This window comes from Myotis myotis, unplaced genomic scaffold (genome assembly GCF_014108235.1).
Source record: "Myotis myotis isolate mMyoMyo1 unplaced genomic scaffold, mMyoMyo1.p scaffold_m19_p_23, whole genome shotgun sequence".
Classification (NCBI taxonomy): Eukaryota; Metazoa; Chordata; class Mammalia; order Chiroptera; family Vespertilionidae; genus Myotis; species Myotis myotis.
Genome location: NW_023416328.1, coordinates 2690143 through 2716017, shown reverse-complemented (window position 1 = coordinate 2716017; position 25875 = coordinate 2690143). Strand labels below are relative to the sequence as shown.

The 25875-nt window shown below is 57.2% G+C and overlaps 1 protein-coding gene across 3 annotated transcripts; it reads left to right on the top strand.

The window, feature by feature from the left end:
* Positions 1-5982: 5982 nt before the first annotated feature.
* Positions 5983-20060, top strand: NR2F2 (nuclear receptor subfamily 2 group F member 2). 3 transcript variants are annotated; one of them, XM_036355689.1, is made up of 4 exons: positions 10733-12504; positions 13673-13816; positions 14065-14592; positions 17214-20060. In XM_036355689.1, the coding sequence occupies exons 1-4, from the start codon at positions 12075-12077 to the stop codon at positions 17486-17488; spliced, it is 1377 nt and encodes a 458-aa protein (XP_036211582.1). In that variant the 5' UTR covers positions 10733-12074; the 3' UTR covers positions 17489-20060. The 3 variants fall into 3 exon arrangements, with proteins under 3 accessions (XP_036211585.1, XP_036211582.1, XP_036211583.1); XM_036355692.1 differs by lacking the exons at positions 10733-12504; positions 13673-13816 and adding an exon at positions 5983-6301; XM_036355690.1 differs by lacking the exon at positions 13673-13816.
* Positions 20061-25875: the final 5815 nt, after the last annotated feature.

Genomic DNA, 25875 nt, shown 5'->3' with positions numbered 1-25875 from the left:
TTCATCACCAGGCTCTTGAGAAAGAGAAAGCATATAGAATGGGACCATCTTTCCTCGCGCTGTCCACTTCCAAATAAGAACGGATGACCACCTGGCTGTGGACGTGCTTAGAACTTTCTCAGCGGGGGCTGCTCCGCAATATAATATGAAAAGCCTGGCGAGCCCACATCAGACTTGGCTGAGTGGCCAGCAAGCCCTTTACGCTATCATCTTTGGCCAGAGCCTCCTCTCTTTATATCCTTCAATTCCCTGAAAAGTCAAATAAACAGAGTAGCATATTGTGGAATTTAAAAATAAATACGCTAGGCAAAAAGATGCTCACCGTTTGTCTAAATGCCCTGGCAGAGCCACCAGCCTGGACACTGACATGCCCCTGCCACCTGGCTTTCTGGGGCTGTGCCCGGCACAGTGGCTTGGCCCCCCACTACCTGGCTTCAGCCTGTACCCCCTCGCCCCCCAGCAGTGAGTCCCAGAGCTCATGCAAAAACTCCTTTCCGCTCTGCCTCCTGCCAGACCTCCCCACGGACACGAGTGACAGCCCCTCCCTGGAGCTTGAGTGTCTGAACCTTGAACCCAGCGTGGGCCCTCTCACACCCAGACACGCACACCTTCATGCTCATGGCAGAGCGGCTATTCCAACGCCACCAGGTTTGAGGTCACGCAGCATGTACCCCCTGCTTTCATCCAGACTTGTATGGCTACCAGGGGGCCACCGACAAGACTCTCAATGAGCTTAAATGAAGGAAGATAAACTAGATATGGGGTGCGGGGCCTTTGGGAACCCCCTCCCACTATAATCTATTGTGTGCATGTTAGCAGTGTAGTTAAGGTGAACCGGGCGCTCGGACACATGGAAGAAAATACTTCGCTACATCGTGTTTTCCTGTTTCCCAAAGTCCATGTCCAGGAAGTGGCCGCCTTCATGGCCCAGACTGTTGTCTTTCTGAATGGAAACCTGCTTCACAGAAAGGTAGGGGGTGCGGGGGGAGACCAGGGAAGAGCAGAGAGCTCCCAACGCCTTCACTAGAGTGCATCTCCCTGCCTGCCTGCCTTCCTTTTTGCTTTTTCTTTTTTTTTCCTTTTTTTGCTGCAGCCCCTTTGGTCCATTAGTGCAGTTAACCTTCGCTGGTCCAGCCGGAGAAGGGTTAATGGAGACCCGGCCCCTCCAGCCTCAGGGTCAGCCAGGCGGCTCCAGGCCGGAGCCTCCTGGCCAGGACTCAGATCACCGAGGGTGGACCCGGAGGCCTCAGTCGCCTCACACAGGAGCATGTTGCTCCAATCCGTTGGGATTCATCCATGTTTTTAAGAAAATTCTCCTCTGGGAAACGAGTCATTGGCTCTGCAGCCAGAGTTCCTGTTGCACGGAGGAGCCTACACTGAATTCTCCCAGCTGCCAAGGGGGTGGCGGGGAGGAGATGATTGATTGATTAGCAAGCTATCAGTTTCTCCAGGAAAAGCAGATTTTTTGGGGAAAAGTCAGGGGAGGGGAGAGAAAGAAGATGCTCCCCTTTCCTCACTTTGTACCCCTCCTTCCCCCCAAAATCAGTGCCCTCTTGATTCTGCACAGCTGCCACCAACCTCAAGGCTGGTCCACAGCAGCCAGGGAGACTCCCGCTACCAGAATGGCTGCTTGAGTTTGGGGAACAAACTCCCCCCAAAAGCCTGGCAAACCCTCTGGCTTTTCAGGCGCCCGCACCCAGCCTTGGGGTCCCAGCATGATGCCATTGCTGGGGGGGTGGCTCCATTCCCCTAAGGCTGGATTCCCATCCTGGGGGCGTTGTTGGTGTGTGTCACCCTGTCCCTGCCTTCCTCCTCAGGCCTCCTTCCACCTGCCCAGGAGCCCCGAACCTGGAATCCACTGGAATCCACGGGCCCTGCGCTCCCCAGCCGTCTGCCACCCTGCGGCCGCTCCGGACACTGGGTGGGTGGCAGGGAGAAGCAGCAATTCCGGCTGGGCCGCCGGATCCTCTCTAGAAACATCCAAGGAGCCCAGGGGCCGGGATGTCAGGGAGAAAAGTGCCAGGATGCGGTGGGTCCGGCGGGGGGCGTTGCGGGGGGACCGCCCGCGTCGGAGCCCCAGCTCTACTCCAGGAGGCGGCCCGGGGGCTGCGCGGTGGCGGGACCTGTCGGGGTCCCCGGCCTGCGATCCACCCCCGCAGCCACCTGGCCAAGGCCACTCCCGGCGGGGAGCCTGTGGCTTCCGAGCCCGCGCCCCGTGCAGCCCTCCTCCGGCCGGTGCGGAGGTCCTGCCGCCGGCGTCGCCCGTCGAGGAGGGAAGGACACAGGCCTGCGCCCGGTGGCTCTCCCGCGGTGGTCGGGCCGCCCCCCTCGAGGCGCCCCCCCCCCTCCGCCTCGCCAAATCCCTGAAAGCCCGGGCCCCCTTCGTCACCCCGGGGGCTCCTAATCACCCGGTATCGATTTCCCTAACTCTTTTCATTCCGTTGAAGACACATCTTAAAACACTTGGAGTGTGCTCCGGGCTTTATCCACACTAATAAAATGATTTACCCTCCTCTCCGCGCGCTCCGCACGGAGGAAAATCGTTCGAGCCGCGGCTATTGGTGTGTGATCAGTAAATATTTAGTGCGGCGACATCCTCCGCTCGGCTCCCGATCGATGCGGGGCCCACCGGGAGGTGCGCACGGCCCGGGCGGGGCCGCGCCGGGCCCACCGCGGGGGCTCCTCCCGCCCTCGCCGCCGGCCGCTGATTTACGGCCTCCGCAGCCAGCCCAGGGGGCGAAAACGCGCCGGGAAAATGGGCTTTTCAACCTTTTTCACTTGTGACATTCAGGCGCCTCCCCAGGCGCTGACTCTCGTCCCTGCTCCCCCTCTAGCCAGGCCGGACCCAGGGCGCCCTGTGCGCCCCGTGCGCCCTCGGTGCAGCCGCGCGCTGCGCCCGCGCCTGGGGACCACCCATCACAGCCCTGCGCCGGCGGGGGAGGCCCAGGCCCCGGCTCCGGGGTCGTCGCTTTCGGGCCAGAAGCACTCAGCCCCCCAACATAAACCTCTGAGGGCGGAGAGAGGGTGGGGAACCACCGAGCCGCCTTCGCTGAACCCGGCGCTACCCTCCTGGATACCTCGTTTTCTGCCCCCGGTCCACTCCCCACTTCTCCCTGGGCCTCGACGCCCTCGGGCGGATGGCTTCGGATGGAAACTTTACTTTCCACGCCGAGAAGCGTCCGTTTCCTTAGAAGCGAAAAAGCGCCTAGTGGGGAGGTGTTGGAAAGGGGCCTCCTACCCTGATCTTGGTTTCCGGGGGGCTGCGGCCGCGACAGGGCCAGCCTGTGCCCCTTGGGCCCTCCCTGCCTCCCCCTTCTCATCGCAGGTCTGCCACCAAGCCAGGGCGCGACCCAAAGCGGGGCACAGCACGCACTGGCCACCCCCTACGGGACCCGCCACCCTGGGCCGGATCCAGAGTCCAGGGAGGAGGGTGGGAGCCATACTAACCGCCTGGGCGTCCCCCGCGCTGCCTGGGCCAGAGGCGCGGGCCTGGGCTCCAGCTGTCAGCCACCTGTTAGCGGCCTGCTCCCCTCTCACCTGCGGCCGGGCCTCTCGATCCCGGGGCCCAGGGGGGAAGGTGGGCGACCCTGCTGGGCCCACGCACCCCTCCCCGTCGCCGCGCCCTCTCCTTTGTCTCGCACGCGATTTTCTAAACCGCCTTATCTGCAGACTATATCTTTATACTAATGCATACTTAATTGGCCCGTCTTGACTGTCCATATAAAACAATTTAATTAGGGCGCTTTCTTGCCTTGCAGAGCGAAGAAAGGACGCTGCCCGGTGCTCATTGTCGTTAGCACCAATACAGGCAGAAAATGTAGCACAAGTTTTTGGTTGAAAGAGCACCTCTGTGCCCATTGAAGGGCGCTGATCCGAAAAGACAGAGAGGACAAGTAAAATCGATTTGAAGCGACCCTCTCTGTCCCTTTCACACCATTCAGAAACCCCATTCCTTCCAAGACAAAGACCAGCGCTTGGGAATTCTCAGGGGAAAGGGGCACTCCAGTCCCACAAGCCTGGGGCACTTTTAAAAAATCCTGGACATTGCACTTAAAACCGCTCTCGGTGCTGTGCCCCCCAGTGCGGGGCTTGGCAGGCACCCCCTCCCGAAGCGCCAGGCTGCGTGGCTCACCAGCCTCTACTCCTCCTGCCTGGGCCTTCCGGCCAGGCCAGCCTTTTAGGGTTAATGCAGCCCTCACCTTTGACCCCCATGATCGCAGTGGCTGCCAGAGGGTGTGGAGCTATCACTCAGGCCGAACTTAAAACAAAACAAAGCCCCCAAAATCTTTCTGGACTGCCAAACCCAGGGAGACCAGGTCTGGTCCCCGGGCCTGAGCCACCTTCCCCCGTAAGCCACCTCCGCCCTCAACTTTATTTTGTTCTGTTTGCAAAAAACTGCCCTCGCCACCCGGAGAGCAGGGGACTGTCAGGGCTGCCTGTGGCCGGCTGCTGCGAGTTGTCTTCCATTAGGGACCTGAATGCCAGTTTATCCGCCAGGCGCCTGGGCCAGGAAAGCGGTCATCCATCAGACCTGGCTGAGAAGGGACGAGTGGGAGGGGGAGAGGGGAGGGGAGGGGAGGGGAGAGGCTGGGCTGTGATCACCTTCACCTGCCCCAGCCCAGCCCCCCTGTTCAACTGTCCCTCGACCTTGTGCTGGGGTTAAAGGGGGCGGGGGCGAAAAGGAGGGGGGTGCCCCCCATGACCCAAGTGGCCTCCTTCTTGGAGAGAATGAGTTCACCACTTCCCCAAGGAACCTCCCCATCCATCCATCCACTCGGTGCAACTGATGAGCTAAACCGCAAGGCAAAACTTCTGTAGCCCATATTTATGGTATTAATGAATAGTTAAAAAAAGATTTACACTTCTTATGATCAATATTCGGAGTTATTTCCCTCAAAGTATATAATTACAGTGTCTTCGGGGTTTTCATCATTGTTTTTGAGGTGGCAAACCCATTTGTAATTTTCATTAGCCAGTAAACATGTAATTAACATTCAGCACTGTGTTTAACTTAATTCCTGTTTAAGACAAGGACAAGAAGCAGCCGAAAAGCCTGCGTTCCATTTGTCAAGTCTGACATACATCTTACCATACAGTTTCCTAAAATAAAAGATCCGTGTTTCCCATTATTCTTCTCTTAAAACAAAACACAAAAATCCATTAGTTAAAACTGTATTAAACTGCAAGCTGCCACGTAAGTTACTCTCGCTTTCTCTAGACACCGAGTTCCTGCTTTCTTTATTCATTCTGGGGAGGGTGGGGGCCCGGAGGGAGTGAATCAAGCATTCATTATCTGATGACAAGACATGGGGAACCCCTCCCCCCCCCCCAGAGGAACAGGTTTCCTCTTTAGGAAAGTTCTAGAATGGGGACTGGGACTGGGGGGTGGGGGCACGGATCTGCAGGGGAGAGGGGAAGCTCACTGGGGAGAACTCGAGTCCGAAGTAGGAAAACGAGGGTGCCTACACATTCCTAGGAAAAACATCGCCTTCCTCTTTCCAGCCCCATCTCTGACCCAGGAGCCTGCTGCCTTTCCCCCCTCCTCTCCCACCTCTCTTTCCTCCCAACTTGCTGCAGGATTAGCCCTACATCCCTCCCGACCCCAAAACAGTGGAATCCGGCTGCGGCTCGCTCGCCCCTGCCTCGCAGCACATCGCCTGGAGTTGCGGGCGCCTCTCTGGGGCTGAGCAGTCTAGCCTGCTCCCAGCCTCCGACTAAACTCATTAAGTTCGGAGATTTTTTTTTTTCTTTCTCCAATTGGACGGGTGTTTTGAAAGTCTCGTCTTTCCAGCCCCAAACAAGGTGTAACAACGCACTCTTCCTTCTAAGGAATGAGATGAGAGACAAGGATCACTCCAGACATCTCCTACCTACGGTTTGGGGTGGGTTTTTTTTCTTTCTTTCTTTTTTTTTTTTTTTTTCTTAAAGGCGAGGCTCGCATTCCTCAGCAGCTATGTACCAGCTCCCTGAAACCTCCTCGCCCTAAAGTTAGCGAGCAGGGTTTCCCGAAGGCTCGCTCGGCGCGCCCGAGACCCGGGAAGGCACTTCCCCCCCAGGTGGCCGGGCGCTCCCGTCACCTCTCCTCCTCTTCCCGCCGGCGAGCGCCGACTTTTTATCAGTTTGCACAATCGCTTAGATAAACACCGAGGAAGAGAGAGAGTCTCTTTAATTATCCAAGACACATCATTTCAGGGGTCCAACAAAGCGCGTATTGCACCCGCCAAACTAAAGGACAGTTCTTCCAGTTTTAGGAGGAAGATGCAAGCGATTTGGGATCTTGAGCAAGGCAAATACGGTTTTGGTATGTTTGCTTACAGTATTTTTTCCCCCCTCTCTCTCTTTCTCTCTCTCTCTCTCTCCCCCTCTTTCTTTCTGCTTTCTCACTTTTCTCCCGGTGCCGTGTGGGGTTGGGGATGACTTGGGGATTTTTTTTCAAAAAATCGTATTGCTAACGTGTATGCAATGCCTCGGGTTGTGGTTTAAGGGGTTCGGGGAAGGGGGGGACGGTCCATTCAATGCGTTGCCATATTTTATTACATGTGTGTGGTGGAGGGGGGCGAGGGGGGAAATCCGATTGCGAAGGTGCCAAAATATGATTAAACCGAAGGGGACAGACAGACCGCCGGGCCGCCCCTCGCCGCCTCCTCGCGTCCGCTCCAACCCAGCGCCTCCTCCGGGAGCGCAAACTGCAACGCGGTCCTCCGAGCTGTTTTTCCAGGCAGGAGATGACTCGCTTTGCCAGCTCAGGAGCTGCTAGGCTCGCCCCGGAGGATCAGCATGTCCTGGTGGATCGGCCGCTGAGCTACATTTTTGCAACCTTGTGCAACTGACAGCCGGCCGGGCGCGCGGGGAGGGAGGCGAGCTCGCCGGGCGCCTGGGCCGCGGCTCGGGGGGGACGCGGCGTGGGCGAAGCGAGGGGGACAATCGCGCCGAAGAGGGGTACTCACCATCCGGCCGGCGGGCGGGTGCAGCTGGCGTGCGGGTTGCAGGGAAACGTGGACCTTTTTGCCGTGTGCGGCCACCGCGGCGGGCTGACTTAAGAAGCCGTTCTGGGCTGTGTCCAGCACGATCCAGGCACGGGGTCCTCATTTTTAAAAAAGCCAGCGAGAGAGACGGCAGAGACAGAGAAAGGAAAAGAGAGGAGGGGGTGAGAGGGACTCACAGAAACCCGGTTCAGGGGGGAGGGAGAAAAAAATCATCACCTCGCCGCCAGTGACACGGGAGACGCAGGAGGTGGCGAGATGAGGGTCCGGTCCAACCCAGCCAGAGCCAATTAATTTTCAATCCCGGGCAATGATTCCGCGGAAAAGGCCCAGAAGTTTCATTCCCCTGCGCCTCCGCGAGCCTCAAGTCGTTCCCCTTTAAGAACCCCTTTTCTCTTAAAGTTGGATTTTAGGCAGCGAGGACTCTTACACTAGGGGGCAGACAGATACTGCTGCACTTGCTGCAGTCTCCAGCAATTCTTTCCCTCCCGGCATATGCTCCGATTGAGCACTGTAAATTTTTCAGGGGTACCCAACTCTGACAGCCCCTGGTGATTTTCAAAGTACCACAAGCCAGCGGTTAAAAATTGCATTGACTTGGAAGTTGAGAGGCACACAATAGAGGCCCCTTCTCCTATTCAGGGAGCTGCCGTGTGCTGGAAGGGAAAACACACAGAAGGAGATTGAAGGGAAGGAGCAATTCAATGCATCGTGGTGGACAGGGCTGGCTGCTACCGAGTTCAGAGTTAAACTCGGCGTTTGCTGGGGTCTGTATGCATCTGGTGACCGAATCTGTGGTCAGGCCGCCTTCTGTAATGGAATCATATTCCTGGGTTGGGGTTCCCTTTGCTTGGCTTGGGATCCCCAGAGGAAGACCAATGTTTTTCCAACTTTCTCCCGGCCAAATGAAAGCTTGCCATTCCTCTCATTAAAATAAATTTACATCTGCAATAAAAGACTGGGCTGGATTTATTTTATTTTTTTCCAATGGTAACAATATATTGATGTTTAGCGGTTAGTCTTAGAGCTGTTGTATTTCAGAGAAATGAGCATCTCTAAGTAAGACATTTTTAATTATTTCTCTTTTTTTTTCTTCTCGGTCTGCAGTCCTTTCATACAGTAAAAATAACTGCAATTAGTACTTTTTTTTTTTGGCTTTTTAATTGCATCTGCATAGCTATGAATGGGTCCCAAAATACAAAGTAAAAACACTTCTGACTTCCTGGTAGCCCCTGAGGTCCTGAGCCTGGCAGGCTCCAGTTCTGTTGGGGACGGTGGGGAAATCTTCATTTTTAATCTCAGGCCATCAAACTGGACTTCAAACACCCAGTTTCTCTAACTGAACTGGGGAAGCCCGTCCCCCTCAGAATTCCCCCCACCTGCATGTGTGTAAAAGGTGGCTCTTGCTGTGGAAGTGTCTGTACAAGAGGCGAGATTAAGATTTCCCCATCATCAGTTTTTCTATCATCTATTAAACTGAGATGGATGAATGCCCATCAGACGTCCTAGTCAACCCCAGTCCCACCACAACTCTACTGCGTTTGCCCCAGATCCACTGACATTTGCAGCATAGGGCAATTTCTCAAATCACAGAGATTGAAAGGGGGAAAATATTTCCCTGGAATAATTCCTCTCCCATGCTCCTTGTCCCCCTCAGGAGAAAGTTACATGGTGCCTGTCATCAACCTGAAATTCGCAGCCTGCCTTGACTCTGTGGCAAGGTTTAGGAGAACTCTCTGTCCACTATAGGTTTGTGTTTGGTTTGGTTTTTTACAACTTTCAAGTCATCCCAGCACCTGCATCAAACATCGAGAATTGCCCCCCACCTTCCAGAACATTCACTGTTTCCTGAACTATGTGATTTCAGCCGGGAAAGGGTGAGAGCTAAGAGGTTTCAGAAATGAAGCGGAAAGAGGATATTTTTTTTTCTTCCCTTAAAACTAGCCCCTATCTGCCTCCATCTCTACTCAGCCCCTACCCTGTATTCTGCCTGTGTGTGCAAAGGGTATGGAATGCAAAATGCAATCTACACATGTCAGTTTCACGTGTGGCGAATTCTTCTAAACAATTCTTCATCTTTTTAATTTTTTTTAATTATCAAGGATGCTTTCTGGTGGTCGTCCCTTACTATTTCTGTGTGTCCACGTTTCCGGCAGCTCGGCGTGTTTCGTGCGAAATATTTTAATTGTTCATAAACCTGGTGGGCTGACCAATGTACAGCTTTTTTCCTGGTGCAAAGTGTATATGACGGAGTCACCATTTTCTTTCATAAATACGGAGTAACCATAATCCACTAACTTTTTCTAATCACACAGAGAGGTGCATTGGGATAGTGTGTGTTCTGGGAGGTGGGGGGGCCATTCTAGATGTTTGATGTTTAACCCAACGCCCTGGAATTTAGAGACACAGTCCTGTGATTTTAGCCCATGGAGCAGAATGGGAGAGACTGTGACGTTGGCCTTATTGCAGTCGATTTCTCGGGATAGAGTATGGCTGGTGTGTGGTTCTTGAGTTGTACTGGTCTTGTCCCCAATATGGGGCAGAGTCTCTGGGTGTGTTTTAATGGCTATATGAATGCTTTTAAGGAAACTTAAGGAACAATAAAGTCCGCACTTATCTGTTCCACGACCTAGAAGTGCAAGTGGCTGAAGTCTTTGTCTGTGTACATTGACAAATGTGCATCTCATACATGTACACTTACATGTGTGTGCAGAGGCCACACACAGGGGAGGCTGGAGGCGGCCTCTGCTTGCCCATCAGCGGGCAAACATCGGTCTTTTCCCCTCTCGCCCTGACTGGGTGTGGGGCAGGATGTTGGCTTGCGAGTTCGTCAAAACTAAGGAGAGAGGATAAAGTTGAGGGACATTTATTTTAATTGCGTCATGACAATGAGATGAAGTCTATTTCTGCTTCTCCGCATCCGAGATGCTTTATTTGAGCAATTAAAATGTCAGGCCACATACCTGTGAAATGTTAACCCTACAAGGAAAAGACAGACTCTAAAGAGCTTTTTTCCCCTCTTTAAAAAAAAAGGGGGGGAAAAAAAAGCCATCAAACCAAGCAAGTGATCGGAGTTGGTTAAGAGAGGGGTCTCCCGCCACCCGGGTTTGACCAAATCTTTCGTTTGGAAATTGCCCGCGAGCTGGGCACGCGGCGCCTTCCCACCCCCACCCACTACCCCTCTGCGAAGAATCGGGGGACTTCTCTCTCTCTCTCGGGCATCGCGGGCGCACAGATGCGCCGGGAGTCCCGGGTGGTGCGCGCGCGGCGCCTTTCGTGGCCTCGCCAAGTTGCCAAGAGGCGAAGTCCTCGATCCCATCCCCAGCCGCTCGCGGAGCCTTTAAGAGGCGTTTTGTCTGCGCGCCGCGCTCCGCTCCGCGCTGGGGCGGAAACCTCGGGTGCGGGGCGCGCGATGCGGGGGTGCGCGGGGGGCCGCGCGCCCGGGCCCATCCCCCCCCCCCGCCAGGCGGCGGCGGCGGCGGCGGGGACGTGGCCGCCCCCACCCGGGCCCCCCGCTTCCCCCCGCGCGCCCCGAGCCGCGGGCCGCGACGCCGCTCGCGCTAGGACCGAGCTGAGCCCGCGGCCGCCATGGCGGGGCCGCCGCGCTCCGGCCAATGACGGCGAGGGGGCGGCGCGCGCGCGCCGGGCCAGGCCAACCCCGGCGGCTGCCTTATAAGGCGCGCCGTCGCCATGGCAACGTGCGCTAAGTTGCAGCAGTCGTGTCAAAGTTCACTATATAGAGAGCTCAGTGAGCTGATCGCGGAGAAGCCACTTCTGCCAGCCCCGGCGCCTATAAATCGCATTCCCTCCCGCGCCCCCCTTTTTAGCATATTTGATCACTTTGATTCTCTGTTCTTTTCTCTCCGCGGTGTGTGTGCGTGCGCGCGTGTGTGTGTTTCCTCTCCGCCTCCTCCTCTCCCCGAGTTGCCTTTCTCCGGGTGCCGTGCTGGCTTTTTTTCCCTCTTTCATTCTTTCTCTCCGTCTTTTTTCCTCCCCGCGCTGCGCACGAAGGATGTGCTTCTAGGTGGTGATCTGCCCTCCTCTCTCTCTCTTATCCTTTCTCCCCCGCCGCCGGCGAGTTGACTCTTTCCCTATGTGTGTGAGGCGGCGGCGGCAGCAGCAGCAGCGGCTCCGGCGGTGGCAGCAGCGGCAGCAGCGGCTTCAGCGGCGGCGGCGGCGCTAGACGCGGCGGCTCCGGGCCCGACCCCGCGGCTTCGGCGGCGGCTCCGGCGGCGGCGGCGGCCCGGGCGGCCCGCAGGGATCGGCGAGCGGCCTCCATCCGGCGCGAGCGGGCGGCGGCGGCCGGAGCGAGCCGGGCGCCCGGGGCAGGCGGCGGCGGCGGCGGCGGCCCAGCGCCAGGACGACGCCGCGCAGCGCCCGACGCGGACCACTTTCATGCTGATTCCCCCGGACCCGGGCAGCGCTCCGGCCACTCCGCGGGCCGCCGGCCTCCGCCCCGGCCTGCCCGGCCCTCTGGGCGCCCCTGCGACCGGCGCCTCCGCGCTCCTAGTCCTCCCGATTTCGATGGCTTTCCTGAATGGCTGACTGTGGGCTGCCCTGGACTTGGCCCCCGGACAGTCGACTCTCCTCCTTCTCTTCCTCCTCCTCTACCTCCTCCTCCAACTCCTAGGCACACCGGCTCTGAGCGCGAGAGAGGGAGGGAGAGCGAGCGAGCGAGATCTTTGGAGAGATTTTTTTTTTTTTTTTTTGCCTCCTACTTCTCTCTTGAAGCCAGACAATCGACTTGCAGCTCTCCCTCCCCTCCCTCTCTCCACGTTCTGCTCCCACTCCCTCTCCCCGGCCCTTCCCCTCCCCTCCTGGAGGAAAGCCCCCCGAAAGCAACAAAGCTGAGCCGAGGGACACAAACAAAACAAACACACCGGGCCAGACCAGCCACCGCCAAAACTTTGCAAAAGCAGAAACAAAAAAGGAAAAACTAACCAACCTCAACCAACCAGCCCCCCGAGCCACCCGGGGCGCCCTCCCGCGCCCTCGCGCACACAAAAGGCGGCGCACCGGAGCCCGCGACCCCGGGAGCCGCCGCCGCCCGCAGCCAGGGGAGCAGGAAGCCCGGACGCGGCCCCCATAGATATGGCAATGGTAGTCAGCACGTGGCGCGACCCCCAGGACGAGGTGCCCGGCTCGCAGGGCAGCCAGGCCTCGCAGGCGCCGCCCGTGCCCGGCCCGCCACCCGGCGCCCCGCACACGCCGCAGACGCCCGGCCAGGGGGGCCCGGCCAGCACCCCGGCCCAGACGGCGGGCGGCGGCCAGGGGGGCGCCGGCGACAAGCAGCAGCAGCAGCAGCACATCGAGTGCGTGGTGTGCGGGGACAAGTCGAGCGGCAAGCACTACGGCCAGTTCACGTGCGAGGGCTGCAAGAGCTTCTTCAAACGCAGCGTGCGGAGGAACCTCAGCTACACGTGCCGCGCCAACCGGAACTGTCCCATCGACCAGCACCACCGCAACCAGTGCCAGTACTGTCGCCTCAAAAAGTGCCTCAAAGTGGGCATGAGACGGGAAGGTATCGGCCTCTCATTTCTCCCCCCCCCCCTCGCCCGCCCCGGGGTTGGGGCCCTGGGTGCGTGTGGCTAGCCTGCTCGGGGTCAGGATCCGGAGCCCCGGGCTCTGCCTGGCCGTGGGCGGCTCCAAGGGGGTTGCTGCTAGAAGCCAAGTTCGGCACCGGATCCCTGACCCCCCAGATCCGCATGCTGTGGCCGCCTGATCTGCTCGCTCTCTCCTCTGGGCCGGTTTCCTGTTCTTTGCGTGGATTGCGAGTTCCTTCGAGTCGCCTTTCTGCAAGGGATGGGGTGGTGGTGGCTGATGGTTGTTGTTTTCAAGCCTTTACTTCTCCCTCTCCCTCCTCTCAGATTCTCTCTCTCTCCCCCGGTTTTTCCTGCATGTTCAACACATGTCCCTCCTCCCCCCTCTCCCCAGCCCCCACCCTCTAAAAAAAAACCCAACCTGAGATTGTACTTTTGTACAGGAGGTTCAAATTACAAATGGCAATTTTATGCACTTCGCCGTATTAACGCTGCCGCCCGGGCTGAGCTCATGTGACCCTCCGTGGATTAACATTCTGCTAAAAAAAAAAAAAATCCCTCCGTTTTCTTTTTTCCTTTCACTTTTGAAAGGAGGACAGCGCGATCGGCAGGGAAGGAAGGGTGGGCGAGGGCCCGCGGCGACCGCTTTCGCTCCGCGCGAGTTGGGTCTTTGTGATAGCAAATTCGCCGAGCACCGCGAGCCAGGCTCGGCCAATGGCGCGCTGGGCTCCGGGCTGGGGCGAGCGGTCGCCGGCGTTTCTTTGTGTTTCTGGGGAGCGGATCTCCCCGTCCGGCGACCGATCACAGCCCCGGCCCGAGCCTCGCCGGCTCTCCCCGGCCCTCCCCGGCCCTCCGCGGGCTGCGCCGGCCGCTTCCTCCCCGCCTGTCCCCGGCTTCCTCTCGCCGCCGCCGGCCTCTCTCTCCGCCCTCTCCCTCTCCCTCCTTTCTCCGAGCACACTGATCAGGCTGCCGGCAGACCTCGGCTCTCGGCTCGTGTCTCCTCGGGAGTCCCCCTCCGGGCTGGGGCCGGGGCCGGCAGGGCCGGAGCCGGGGCTGGGGCTTGGGGTTTGGGGGAGTCATCCCGGGGCGGCCACAGGCCGTCTGGGGTGAACCCTTGTGTCTTTTGCAAAAGCGGCTCTCCTTCCCCAGCCCATCCCAGACTCGCCCCTCCCGCTCCCTCTCCTCCAATCAATAAGAAATATCAGCTGTTTAGCAATAAAGAAGAAAGATGCCCCCAGAACGCTGCTTCCCGCCCACCGCGCCGGGACCCCGAGGCGAAGTGGCCAATTCCGGGTGCTCCGCGGCCCAGCTCCGGGCGGGCCTGGGAGGCTCGGTGCCTGGTGGCCACCAGCGCCGGCCTGGGAGGGGATGGCAGGGGGAGCTGCGGCTCCGGCGGCTCCCGGGCGCACGGGCTGGAGGGGCAGGCCTGCCGGGTCTTGTTCTGGGGCAGGTGGGGGTCGGGCTGGGGCAGGCCCTGCGAGGGGCGCCGGGGGGGCCCCAGGCCACGCATTAACCAGACACTGTCTTCTGTCCCCCCACAGCGGTCCAGAGGGGCAGGATGCCGCCCACCCAGCCGACCCACGGGCAGTTCGCGCTGACCAACGGGGACCCCCTCAACTGCCACTCCTACCTGTCGGGATATATCTCTCTGTTGCTGCGCGCGGAGCCCTACCCCACGTCGCGCTTCGGCAGCCAGTGCATGCAGCCCAACAACATCATGGGCATCGAGAACATTTGCGAACTGGCGGCCCGGATGCTCTTCAGCGCCGTCGAGTGGGCCCGGAACATCCCCTTCTTCCCCGACCTGCAGATCACCGACCAGGTGGCCCTGCTTCGCCTCACCTGGAGCGAGCTCTTCGTGCTCAACGCGGCCCAGTGCTCCATGCCCCTCCACGTCGCCCCGCTCCTGGCCGCCGCCGGCCTCCACGCCTCGCCCATGTCCGCCGACCGGGTGGTCGCCTTTATGGACCACATACGCATCTTCCAGGAGCAAGTGGAGAAGCTCAAGGCCCTGCACGTGGACTCCGCCGAGTACAGCTGCCTCAAGGCCATAGTCCTGTTCACCTCAGGTAGGAAGGGGCCTGGCCTGCTCTCGCCCGAGGGCTCTAGCCCGGAGTTAGGGACCAGCCTCCCCCTGGAAAGGCCAGACTGTTGGGTGCTACTTGGATGAGAACTTGGAGTAGCTGCTGGGCCCCCGCAGGCCTGTGTGGGAAGGAGAGGAAGGCTGGGCTGCAGCAGGCAGGATGCTGCAGACACAGACTCTCAAATGGGCCAAGGGGAGGCCTCCGGGGCCTGCTGCCCTCCTGCCAGGCTGGGGTGTGAGCTTCTGCCACACACACACACACACACACACACACACACACACAGCCTTAGCCCAGGCCCCCTGGGCCAGCTGAGCCTGTGGGGTCTTGTCAACCCCAGCGGTTCTCTCTGTCACCCTGGCTTCGCCTCCCTGAGATGCCCCTGGGCCTGGGGGCGGTCCTGGCATCCGTTCGCAGGGGAAAGTTTGCCTGTTAACTCCATAGGAGTTGGAGCTCCAGGCAGAGCCAACTGGAGGGCACCAATTTCGAAAACCAGATTCTTAGGAAGACAATGCAGAGGGCCAGGGGAGGGGAGCGAGCCGCCAGGCAGGGGCAGGAGGGAGAAAGGGGCCATCATAACTCTTCAGAGTGTCTGCCGGGGCCTGGGGAGTCCGGCCTCTTGCTCCCCCCTGGCCAGGCAAACACTTCAGGCAATTTCCAAACAACTCCAAGTGTCTGCCAACCTGGGCTGCCAGCGTATGAATGTTGCTGGCGATATAAAACCATCACCGACTGCGTGATGAAATCTAATTAGTTTGCATGTAGTTTAACCTGTGTGAGCAATAGATCTCATATTAATTAACTCTTGAGGCCAAATGATTTTTGCAAGTGCCTGGCTTTGCACTGTGGGCCACACCTGAGCCTTCTGGCCCCTCCACCTTCTTGTGCTAAGTTGTCAGCTGATCCCTTTGTCAAGGCCGAGGCGGGGAAGCGGTTCCCAATGGAGCACACCCACCACTTGGACGTGGGTTTGGGGCTGGGATCCTAGTCCCCACTGTGAGTTCAGCTCCAATCGGGACAGGAGAGAGCTTTGTGGCTAGCGTGGTGGACAAAAAGACCCACAGCCCCTTCCTCATTGTGGGAAGGAAAGCTGGGGACCCAATCTATGGCAGGTTCTGAGTCTTTCCTATATCGCTGCTGTTTTCATAAAACCCCCTCACTGCCTTCAAAAGTCCTGAGGTGATCAATTAAAGGGCAGTGTCCGGGCAAGGGATGGCTATGTCAGAGGCTCGAATCTGGAGTCTTCTCCCTCGGGGAGACCTGTCAGAACTGGACCACTGGACCGTTTGCCTGATGCAAACCTAGCCTGCTGATGGCCTCCTGCCCCGCAGCCTCCTTCAGCCAGTCCCTGGACCCCACACCCAACCACATTCCCAGCCCGTGGGGGTGGCTGTGAATCGCTTGCCATCATTGTTAGTCTCAGCCTTCCCCCTGGGTCTTTCAAGGAGAGAAATGCCTGATACTGTCCTAACAGTTTAATTTATTACTATTTGCAAAAGGCCCAGGCCTGTGTGGGGGGCGCACATCACCCCACCAAGAGATAAAGGTCCCTGTTATCTGAGTCTCGGGGAGACCACAGGTGCGGGTGCTCAGAGAAGAGTCTTCTGCAAACAGATCTTTTCATGCCTGACCACAGGCACCCACCCCGGGCGGGCAGAGGCGGGCAGAGTCCCGGAGACACACAGGAGCACATTGCATGTGTGTTCTGGGGCCTGGGGTGGAAGGGGCCGATTTCCAAGCCCCGCTTTAAGATGCACAATGTGTGTGTGTCAGCCCCAGTCTTGTCTGGGGAGCCCCCTGAGGTCAGGTCACAGGCTGCGCCGCCTCCACCGAGCAGCCTCTCATTTCAAAGGCACTTGTATTTTTTTACGTATCAGAAAAAGAAAAGTGTTTTCCTGAAGATATCGGGGAAGGGGGGGGGTATCTCTCTGGAGGGGCCTGAGTTGTTAAAAAAAATAACTAAAGGGGGGTAAGAGAAAAGGGGAGAGAGAAGAAAGGGGGGAAAGAAACAGCTCAAATGAACAGAGAGATCACAGTTTGCATGGCTGCCCTTCAATGGGCTAAACTGACAAGATCAGTTTTAAAGGGCCACTTAAATCAGTTTCAAAGACCGGAGAAAAATGAGTCGCCCTCTTTGGGGACAATCTCAGGCTGGGTCGTGGATGCCATTCCTCCACGCTGGGCCGGGCTGTCGCCCACCCCCCCCCCTCTATAATTATAAGCCTAACTATTATTTACAGAGGAGGAGGGGAGGAGCATGGGCACTTTTGGTTTCATCTGTTTGTCTTTCTGTTTACTGACTTGAGCCAGATTTCAGCCAGTGCACTTTGCCTGGGCCTCCCAGTGACCAAGCCTGGGGCTGGGACAGGGAAGCCTGGAGAGCTACAGAACTGGGGTTTATTTTTTACGCAGATACCCCAAGACCAGCTCCAGCTCCTGCCCCCCCCCCCAAGTTTTCGGTCCTAGGCATTTCTGAGGGAGTTGGAGGTTGGGCAGCTTGACGGAGCCATGTATACACACCTCATGTGACCCATTGCAAACCTCTTCATCCGATGACTGAATTTTCCTTTTTCCTTTTTTTTTTTTTTTTTTTTTTAACTTTCTTCCAGATGCCTGTGGTCTGTCGGATGTAGCTCACGTGGAGAGCTTGCAGGAAAAGTCCCAGTGCGCCTTGGAAGAGTATGTCAGGAGCCAGTACCCCAACCAGCCAACGCGATTCGGGAAGCTGTTGCTTCGCCTCCCTTCCCTGCGCACCGTCTCCTCCTCAGTCATAGAGCAATTGTTTTTCGTCCGTTTGGTAGGTAAAACCCCCATCGAAACCCTCATCAGGGATATGTTACTGTCCGGCAGCAGTTTTAACTGGCCGTATATGGCAATTCAATAAAAAAAAAAAAAAATCCAAGTCAGAAGGGAGAGAGAAGCAGAGAAAGCAAAGGCAAAAGACTGGTTTGTTTGCTTAATTCCTTCTGTTAAGAAAGGATATAAAAGGATGTTACACGTTTGCTAAAAAAAAAGAAGAGAGGGGAAGAACTTAATGGACTGTGAATTTCCAAAAAATTAAGAGACTGTCAAATGAACTTTTACAGAATGCATTAAAAAAAAAACCAACTCCTGTGTCGGTCAGAACAACTTGCTACTTATCATTTTTTTTTTGTATAAAAAGGAAATTAGTCTTTTTCTCTTTTTTTTGGTAAATTTTTGAAAAATATTGCTAAAAGTGCATTTAAGGAGATTGGGAGAAAATTAGCAGAATGGAGAAAGTAAGTCTTTTTTTTTTTTTCTCCAAATTATTCATTGTCCTGTGTCTGTACCTCTAGCTGTTCTCTTTTTGTATTTTCCTGGTTCTAAACCAGTTTACTCTGTGGTTCTATAATAAGTTTTGATATAATCTTGGCTTCTTAAAAACTGTGTATCCTTAAAATATATGTTCTGCAAGAATTAAAACTGAGTCCATGAAAATATCATAGGAAGACATTAAAACTTTTTAAAAGGAAACTCAGAACTGATGGGAACGCACTTATAGGTGATGGCCAAAAATTTTAGGTGAAGTTGAGCTAATTTGAGATCTGCAAGAACCACATACAACACTTAACTCCCCCTCCCTGTCGCCCCCCCCCAAAAGACACCAAGACAAACCTAGCTTTTTAAAAAATATTTTAAGAAAGAGAATGAACTGTGGAATTTATTGGCAGCCAAGGAATGTGTCCAAGACACATGCTGAGGTTTTGAATAAAAAGTGACTTTTGTAATTTGAATTGGGTCCCGCTTAGTTCTTGAATTGTTATGAAAAATCCTCTATCTGTTTGTATATTTGCAAACCCTTTGTATTATAACTGTTGATATTCCCTTTTTAAAAAAAAAATACCCATTGAAATCAGCATGACAAAATAACACTGTTGGCACTTATAGATAATGTGATTGATTCAGTATCTTAGAGTTTACAGTTTGTGTTTTAAAAAAAACTGAAGGTTTTTTTTTTAAAGTGCAACATTTCTGTATACTGTAAAAGTTATAATAACTGAACTGTTTGGTCGAGTCTTTGTGTGTTATATTCCAAGGAAAATTTGAAAGTATTCAGAAATTAAAATATTATTTGATATCTGAAACCTGTTTGGCTGTCCCCACTCACTGACTTGCCATGGACAAGAGCCCCCCTCTAAGAGCTGTCCCCAGTGGGGCTGCAGGGCACACTTGTTTACGATCCCCAGTTTGTTCCAAAGTGGACCAGTGTTATTGCCTGCTTAATTTGGGAATGTTGGGGGGGAGGGGAAGCTGAAGTTAATGGTTTATCTATGGTTTTAGGAAGTGCCATCCTGATTTGGTAAACCACCCCCCTTCCCCTAATCCTCTTTTTAATTAAAAATGGATTTTCCAGGAAAAAAAAATAAAGGCCCTTATATTTGTCACACTTAAGTGCCTGCTTAGGGAAGAGAAGGTATTGTGCAAAGTCTTAGAAATCTGGAGATCAGTATCTATTTTATGATCAGGAAAAAAAAATAGTGTTTTGTACATTTCTGACGCAGGAGACTGTGCTAGGAGTTTTTCCTGAAGTAGGTGTGATTTTAAAATATATATATATATTCTGTGGTTCTTACCTAGCGTAGCTGTTGAGAGGATTTTGAATGCTGTGCTGAGGGGTCTGCTTTTACTGTCTGTGTGACAACTGCCTGTCCCCTCCCCGCTTCCGTGAGGGCCTGACACAGGGCCACTGGCGTTCTGTGCCTGAAAACTCATGGACATCCTGACATTTCAGACTGTGTGGACGCACTGCTCATGGGACCCTTGGTCCTGAGGAGCCAAATTAAGAAAAAGGAGAGAGAGGGAGAGAGAGGAGGAAGGAAGGAAACTTGACTGACAGGGTGTGCTGAGTGGAAGTAGGGGCTATTTTGTCTGGGAGACTCTTCCCTCCTCCCCAACCCACCCCCCTTTCCCGGTGTGGAGAAAGCTCAGCTCCTGGGAGCTTGCAATTTTGTTCTTGTTGAGGCTCTGTCTCCAGCACCCCACCCCCCATTTCCCTGTGTTGTGGTTTAATTTAAAAACGGGGTGGGGAGGGGAGGAGAAAGAAAAGGGGTCATTTTGCAAAGTCTATTAAACTTGGCGACTCAGGTGCCAGGCGGTGCATGTAGAGCAGGACTCTGGTGTGATGTGAGCATCTGGGCAGGTCCCCATCGCACCCTCCGCTTCCTTGGGTAGCTCCGCACGCACATACATGACTCTAAGCATGTTCTTGGGCAGAAGAGCCCTGACCTTTTGGGTCGAGGTTCTGTGGGTCCTTGTCTCCTGGGTGTCTCCTGTCTCCTCTCGCACCAAGTGCTGTCCATGCAGAACGTGTGAAGTTGGTCCAGTTAAAGTCACACACAGGCCCGGCTCCTGCCTTGTTTTGTGTTAGCTTCTTGTAAACAGCCATTTGTTGTAAATTATTATTGGCATTAAATGATAATTGATGATTTTTCCAAGCCAAAGACGGTGCCTGTTTTATTCTGCTTCCAGCATGGGTCCTAGGCGCCGGGGTTGTGTCCTCTCTCGGTCTCTTTGAGTTGCAGCAGACGGGGGGTGTCTGCGAGGCAGCCCAACAGTTCCCCACATTTCTCAAACGGTTAAAACAAAACCTCTTGTCTGTGTTAAGAGTGGCCCGGAGGAGGATCTGTTTAGATTCTTGAGCTTGGTTTAAGTTTATTGCATTTAAAGAAAGTTTTTCTTTTCACGCTGAGTTAGAACAAAAGATCTTTTGCTGCGACTGAATCGGACAAAAGGCGAGGGCTGGAACCGAGCGGGCGCGTTCTGTGTGAAATTGACGAGATCTTTAAAAAAGCTGCTAAACATGGCGACTCTTTCCCTTTAAGTGTCTCTTTTTCCTTGCTGCTTTTTTTTTTTTTTCTTCCGATCTGAGCTCGCTTTATTTCTTCTCTCCCAGCCCCGCTCCCCCTCCTCCTCTCGGCGCTCGGGGGTGTGAGCGAACCCAGTTAGACGCGAAAGGCAACAATAGTCCGAGGAGAGAGGGGTGGGGGGGTGAGGCAGGGGGGCGATCGCTGCTTCTGGCCACTTTCAAACAAACCTGGGGGCACACGGCGCTGGAGGGGGGGTGCTCCTGGCCCGATCGCAGGGCGCGCGCTCGCCCAGCCTCGGCCTTGCACCCTGGGCTGTCCCCGCGCCGCCAGGGGCCGGGCTCCGAGTTAGCGGGCGGCGTCCGGGGCCGGTTCCGCGGAGGAGCATCCGGCGGCCGCGGGGACGGGGGCCCGGAGTTGGCAGCCGCGGCGGAAAGTGCGGGGGGCCCCCGCCCCCGCCCCCACTTACGCGCGGCGGTGGCGGCGGGATCCCGCCCGCGCCCCCGGGAGGTCCGGGCTGCGGGCGCGCGGAGCTGCTCGCCGGGCTGTGCACCCCGCGCGGCGGCGGCGGGCGGACGGGGCGGGGTGGGGGCCGGGGGGCGGGCGGGGAGCCCGAGCGTGTGAAACTGCCTCGAAGCTGCTCTGCTCGGTCCTGCGAGCTGAGCCAACATGGCGTCTCCCACTGCTCCGCGCGCCCGGCTGCCGGGCACGGCAGGGCCGGGTAATAGGAAACACATTGATTCCCAAAAAGAAAAAAAAAGAAAAAAAAGGAGGGGAGGGGGGCGGCCAAAGGCCATTCCATCTGCAGGCAGAAAACCCTCCGCTACACTCTGCCCGGCCAGGCGGTGCGGTGGGTGCGCGATGATCTGTAATTAAAGCAGCAGGATTCGGGGGGCGAAGGGGGGTCCCCTCTCTCTGCCCCCCCCCCCCAGCAATCAGGAGAGTTGATTTCACGTCTCCCCTCCCTTCGAGCATCCATGTCGGGGAAGCCAAAGTCTGGATCCTCCGCCGATCTCCCATGTTTTAATGGTCGGGGGGAAGGGAGGGCAGGCGCACCGGTAGGTTGTTTGGCTCATTAGGCGCGTGCGGGCCGCGCTGCGGGGAGGGGGTCGCGCCGCGGACGCCGCTGGACGCGGGCAGAGCTGGCTGCGGGCAGGGCCGAGTTCTAGGTAAGGCGGATTTCGGGGCGACGGGGGGGGCGCGCCGGGGCCGAGGGGCCGGGGGTCGCAGGCCCTACAAACGTGTGGACCCGCGAGGCCGGCCGTGGGACCAGCCAGCCTTCCCGGGAGAGGGTCTGCCCAGGCCCTGGGCCCGGGCCGAGCTCGCACCCCAAGGGCCAAACAGCCCCCCGCCGTCCAGCCCCAGCCCCGACCCCTCGGCCGCCGGGGAGGGGAGGGAGGTGGGGACCGTCCGAATGCTGGGCCTCGTCCAGATGTATTGAAGTTGGGTTTCTCCAAACGCGCCTCAGATGATTTTTTCCCATTTTCTCAGATTTCAAAGGCTCCCTGCCGCGCGGCTGCCTAATTAATGGTGAAATTCAGCTAAATCTAATTATGCAGTAATTTTAAAGCAGTTAGTCCTGGGCGTTGGTTGGTAATAGGACCCCCGTTTTTTGAAAGTTTGCTTACTGTGTTGGTTTAGGGGAAAGCCATGTTCCGTGGGGCAGAGGGAGAGAGACTGGGGAATCGTTTGGCTGCGGGAACCCCAGGGCTGGGAACTGTCCCCTCTCGCCTCCAACTCCATCCCTCTTCTATGCCCCCCACTTTTTTCCTCTCTCTCTCCCCCAAGCTCAGGCTGCAAAGCTGAGCCAGGTACTTCATCAGCCAGGAGACCCGGTTTCAGAGCCAAAGGGCAAAGGACGAATTGCCCATCAGGACACAAAGGGGTCTTGGGGTCTGCCCCCCCATATCTGTAGGTGTCCCCAAACAGGGAAGGGGCCCTCGTGTCTCCTAGAGAACAGATTTCCACGCGTCACCCCCGTTGTCATTAAGGCAAAAAGCTAACTCTCGGAGTTACAAACCTTACCGTCCTTCTGGTAACACACTTGCAATAAGTTAGCGTCCTAGTCAAAGTGAATTGTCAAACTGCCTCATTTAATATGGCATCTGTGTCGTTAAAACTTTTATTTTTTTCCCCCCTGGAGTCTTGCAGGTCGGACATGGGGGCCAGTGCCCAGGTGTGGCTATTGGGCCTCTGGGGGCGGTAGGTGGGGTCAGGGGTGTGGGAGATGGGCTGCCTGGCTTCAGCCTGTGACTCTTGGTCTGGGGCGAGACACCCCTGAGGCACAGAGGGCCTGGGTGTGGGGGTGCTCTGTCATCCCCCTGCCCCCCAAGCGGCCCCCTGAAAATGACGTTCCTTGAGAGAGTCATGCTTGTGATTAGCTAAGAAAACACATCTGCTTTCGGAGTGGGGCCTTCGCTAATTAGACGAACAAAGGGCCGTTTGCGTATTTTACCTTTGGCTGGGGGGGGTCTGGGGGGGAGAGTGTGTTATTTCAGGGGTGTCGCGGGGCCCTCCTCTTTGCAATCGCAGCCACGACGTTAATTTTATTGGGATTACTGATGGGAAATGAGGTGGCGCAGGCTTCCGGGAGGAAAAACTTGATCATTACCCCCTTTGGAACTATATTTTTCCACCCTGCCTCCCGCTGAAGGGGAGGGGGGGCGGGCTGCGCAGCGAGCCGGGAGCCCCTGAATCAGGCCGGAGGCCCGCTGATGTCGGGTGACAGAGCGTGCGTGGAGGCTGAGCCCTCTAATTTGCGCTTCTGTTCGTTTATTAGGCCTGGACAACGAACTAATGAGCTTTGGCCTCGCACCGTGTCACTTGTATTTATTTTCTTAGGGTAGCTTGGAGGGAGCGGAGAGGCAGGGAGGGGGCCAGGCGTCCTGGCCACGACTGTCTGGTGGCCCCGGGTCCTTGGCTGCATCCCGGGGGGATGGAGGGGGGAGCGATGGCGGGCAGAGAACTGACCGATCGCAGGCCGCTGGGCCTTGAAGCGAGGACCTGGGGTGGTGAGGACGGCCCTGGGCCCTTCTCAGGCTCAGACGCGCCTGCAGGCCCAGCTCCATGAGCTTGAGGTCGAGGGGCACTGGGCAAGCCCAACGAAGATCTTCAAGGCACAAGATGGCCAGAGGGGCCTGGGTGGCAGGTCCCCCCCCTGGCGCCGGGCTGAGGAGGGACCCAGAAGCAGAGCATGGCAGGCCAAGGAGCCCTTGGAGCGTGCACGCGAGGCCGTTCCCCCCGTGGCCAGGGCGTCTGTGTGCTTTGTGCAGAGGGAGCGCTGGTGGGTGAGCAGAAAGGCTGCTGTAGGAAAGCTCCCGGGGGTCCTTCCGTCTCCGGTTTGGCTGAGCCTCAGGGGCGCAGGTGGAAAGGCCTGGAATCAAAGCAGGAGTGAGGACAGAAAGGGTCATCGGAGGCAGCGCCACCATCCCTGGCGCCCTGGCGTAGAGCACAGGATCCCCCCCCCTCCCCGCGTGGAGAGGGGCAGGGGTGCCAGGGAAGGGGACGCCCAGGGCACTGCGGGGTTTGCGGGGGACTTGGCTCAGCGGCCCTCCACTTCCCACGGCTCTCGCCTGGCTAATACCGCCCAGGCTCCGCGCCCCGCCTGCCCTGCCCGCCCCGTAGCTCTCCGCCGCTCCCGGCTGCACCCCTCCGCCCCCCACCCCCTCCCCACCTCTTCCTTCCTTCCTGCAAATGGGTGTTAACGCGGGTCTTTATGTTCTGTCTATAACTAGGATGTAATCACGCGCCCCATGCCTCTCTCTAAAAGCATTTAATAAATGTCTATTAAAGCGCTACAAATGTAAGATGAATTTAGTGGCTCTGCTGCCTCCCTGAATCCAAACGGTAATGATGGATTTATCAACGGGGGATTCGCCTGCCGCACAGCGAGGGAGGTTTACTCAGCAAATACGGCCTGGAGGACCCACCCAAATACAATCACGGGGTCCCCTGCGGGCGTGCCACCTCACCCCTTCCCCACCGGCCTGGGTCTGGGCCGGGCTGGGGGGCCACAGCACTGCCCCTCTCTGGCCTCTGGCCTCCTCCTCTGTGCCTTGAGGTCTCCACTCTTGGAGGGCTGGAGGGGGGCCTGCCCAGTAGGCTTGGGGGTGGGGAGCGGCTGGTGGCCGCGCCAAAGGCTTTGCCAGGAGCCGTCAATGGCTGCCCTCCTGCCCCTCTTGGTTTTGAAGGAGTAGCGATGATTCCCGCTTGGCGTCTGCCAGGGGGCTCTTGAGGGCCATGGCTTTCCCCAAATCTTGGGGCGTGGGATCCCCGCTGGGCCTGGGGACCAGCCTAGCCCTGAGCACCATTTCAAGGGAGGCGGCTGGAGGGCAGAGGCACCCGACCCTCTAAGGGGCTGAGTGTGCCCAGAGTGGGTGCCCGCCCTCCTGGGGTCCATGGACCCCGCTAAGTTAAAGCAGGGGCGGCTGTTGTCCAAGGTTGGGGTGTAGCCTGGAGGTGGGGGCCAAACTTCCAAGCCTCTAACCCTAAACCCATCTGGCTTCCGCCCCAGCAGAGCGCACCGGCCGCTCTGAAGTTTGCGCGTGGCTGCGGGGGTTTTTAAATCGGGGGTTTGGACTGCGATCGATGGATGGTGAGGGGCGCAGGCCCTGGCCCAGCGCCTCTCTCTTTTTGTCCCCGCTCTTCCCGTAGGGAGCAAAGTGCCCGCCCGCTCCGCCAGGCCCGGGGTTCGCGGGCGCTCTGGCCTCTGATTTCTTTCTTCTTTGGAAATTTCATTGAGATGTCTCTGTGCTTCGCTTGTCAGTTATCTTTGTTCCTCTTAAATAAAGGGCTTTTAAATGGACTTATTGCTCCCAGCGTGGGCTCCCCTCTCTAAATGTTAGAAAATTGTGCCATCTACCCGCTACGCTGAGTACTGTCACACTCCGAGACCTCGGGACCTCGGCGCCGGCTTCAATGCCGCCGAGTCAGGGCGGGGAGCGGGGGAGGGGGGGCGGGGGCGGGGGAGGGGGGGCGGCTCACGTGGGTTTCTGCCGATCTCCGCCTGCAGCCGGGCCGCGTGGCCGAGAAATTGGCCACAGCGGCCGATCAGGGGCCGAATCCCAGGCGCGTCCCTTCTCTGAGCTGCCCCAGGCCTGGGAAGCGGGGCGCAGGGGGCTGGTTTTAGACGCACCATCCCGGGGATCAGGCGGAGGACAGCGGGGGAGGCTGCCTGGGAAGGGGGCGGGGGGGGGGGGTCGGTGCGGCCGATTTGGAGCGCTCCTGCCCGGCTCCAGGCCCTCGCTCTCCCCGGGAAGCTGGGCTGGGCGCAGGCTGCCTCCGGGTGGCTCCCCAGGCTCTCGGGGAGAGAGAGAGGAAGAGAGAGGAGAGCCTGGAGCCAGGGCAATTCGGCTGCAACTTTCGGCTGCTTTTTGCCGGATGGAGATGTTGCCGGTGTGTCTGCAAGGCCACCACTCGCTGCGCTCTCAGGGGCTGGGGTTGAGCC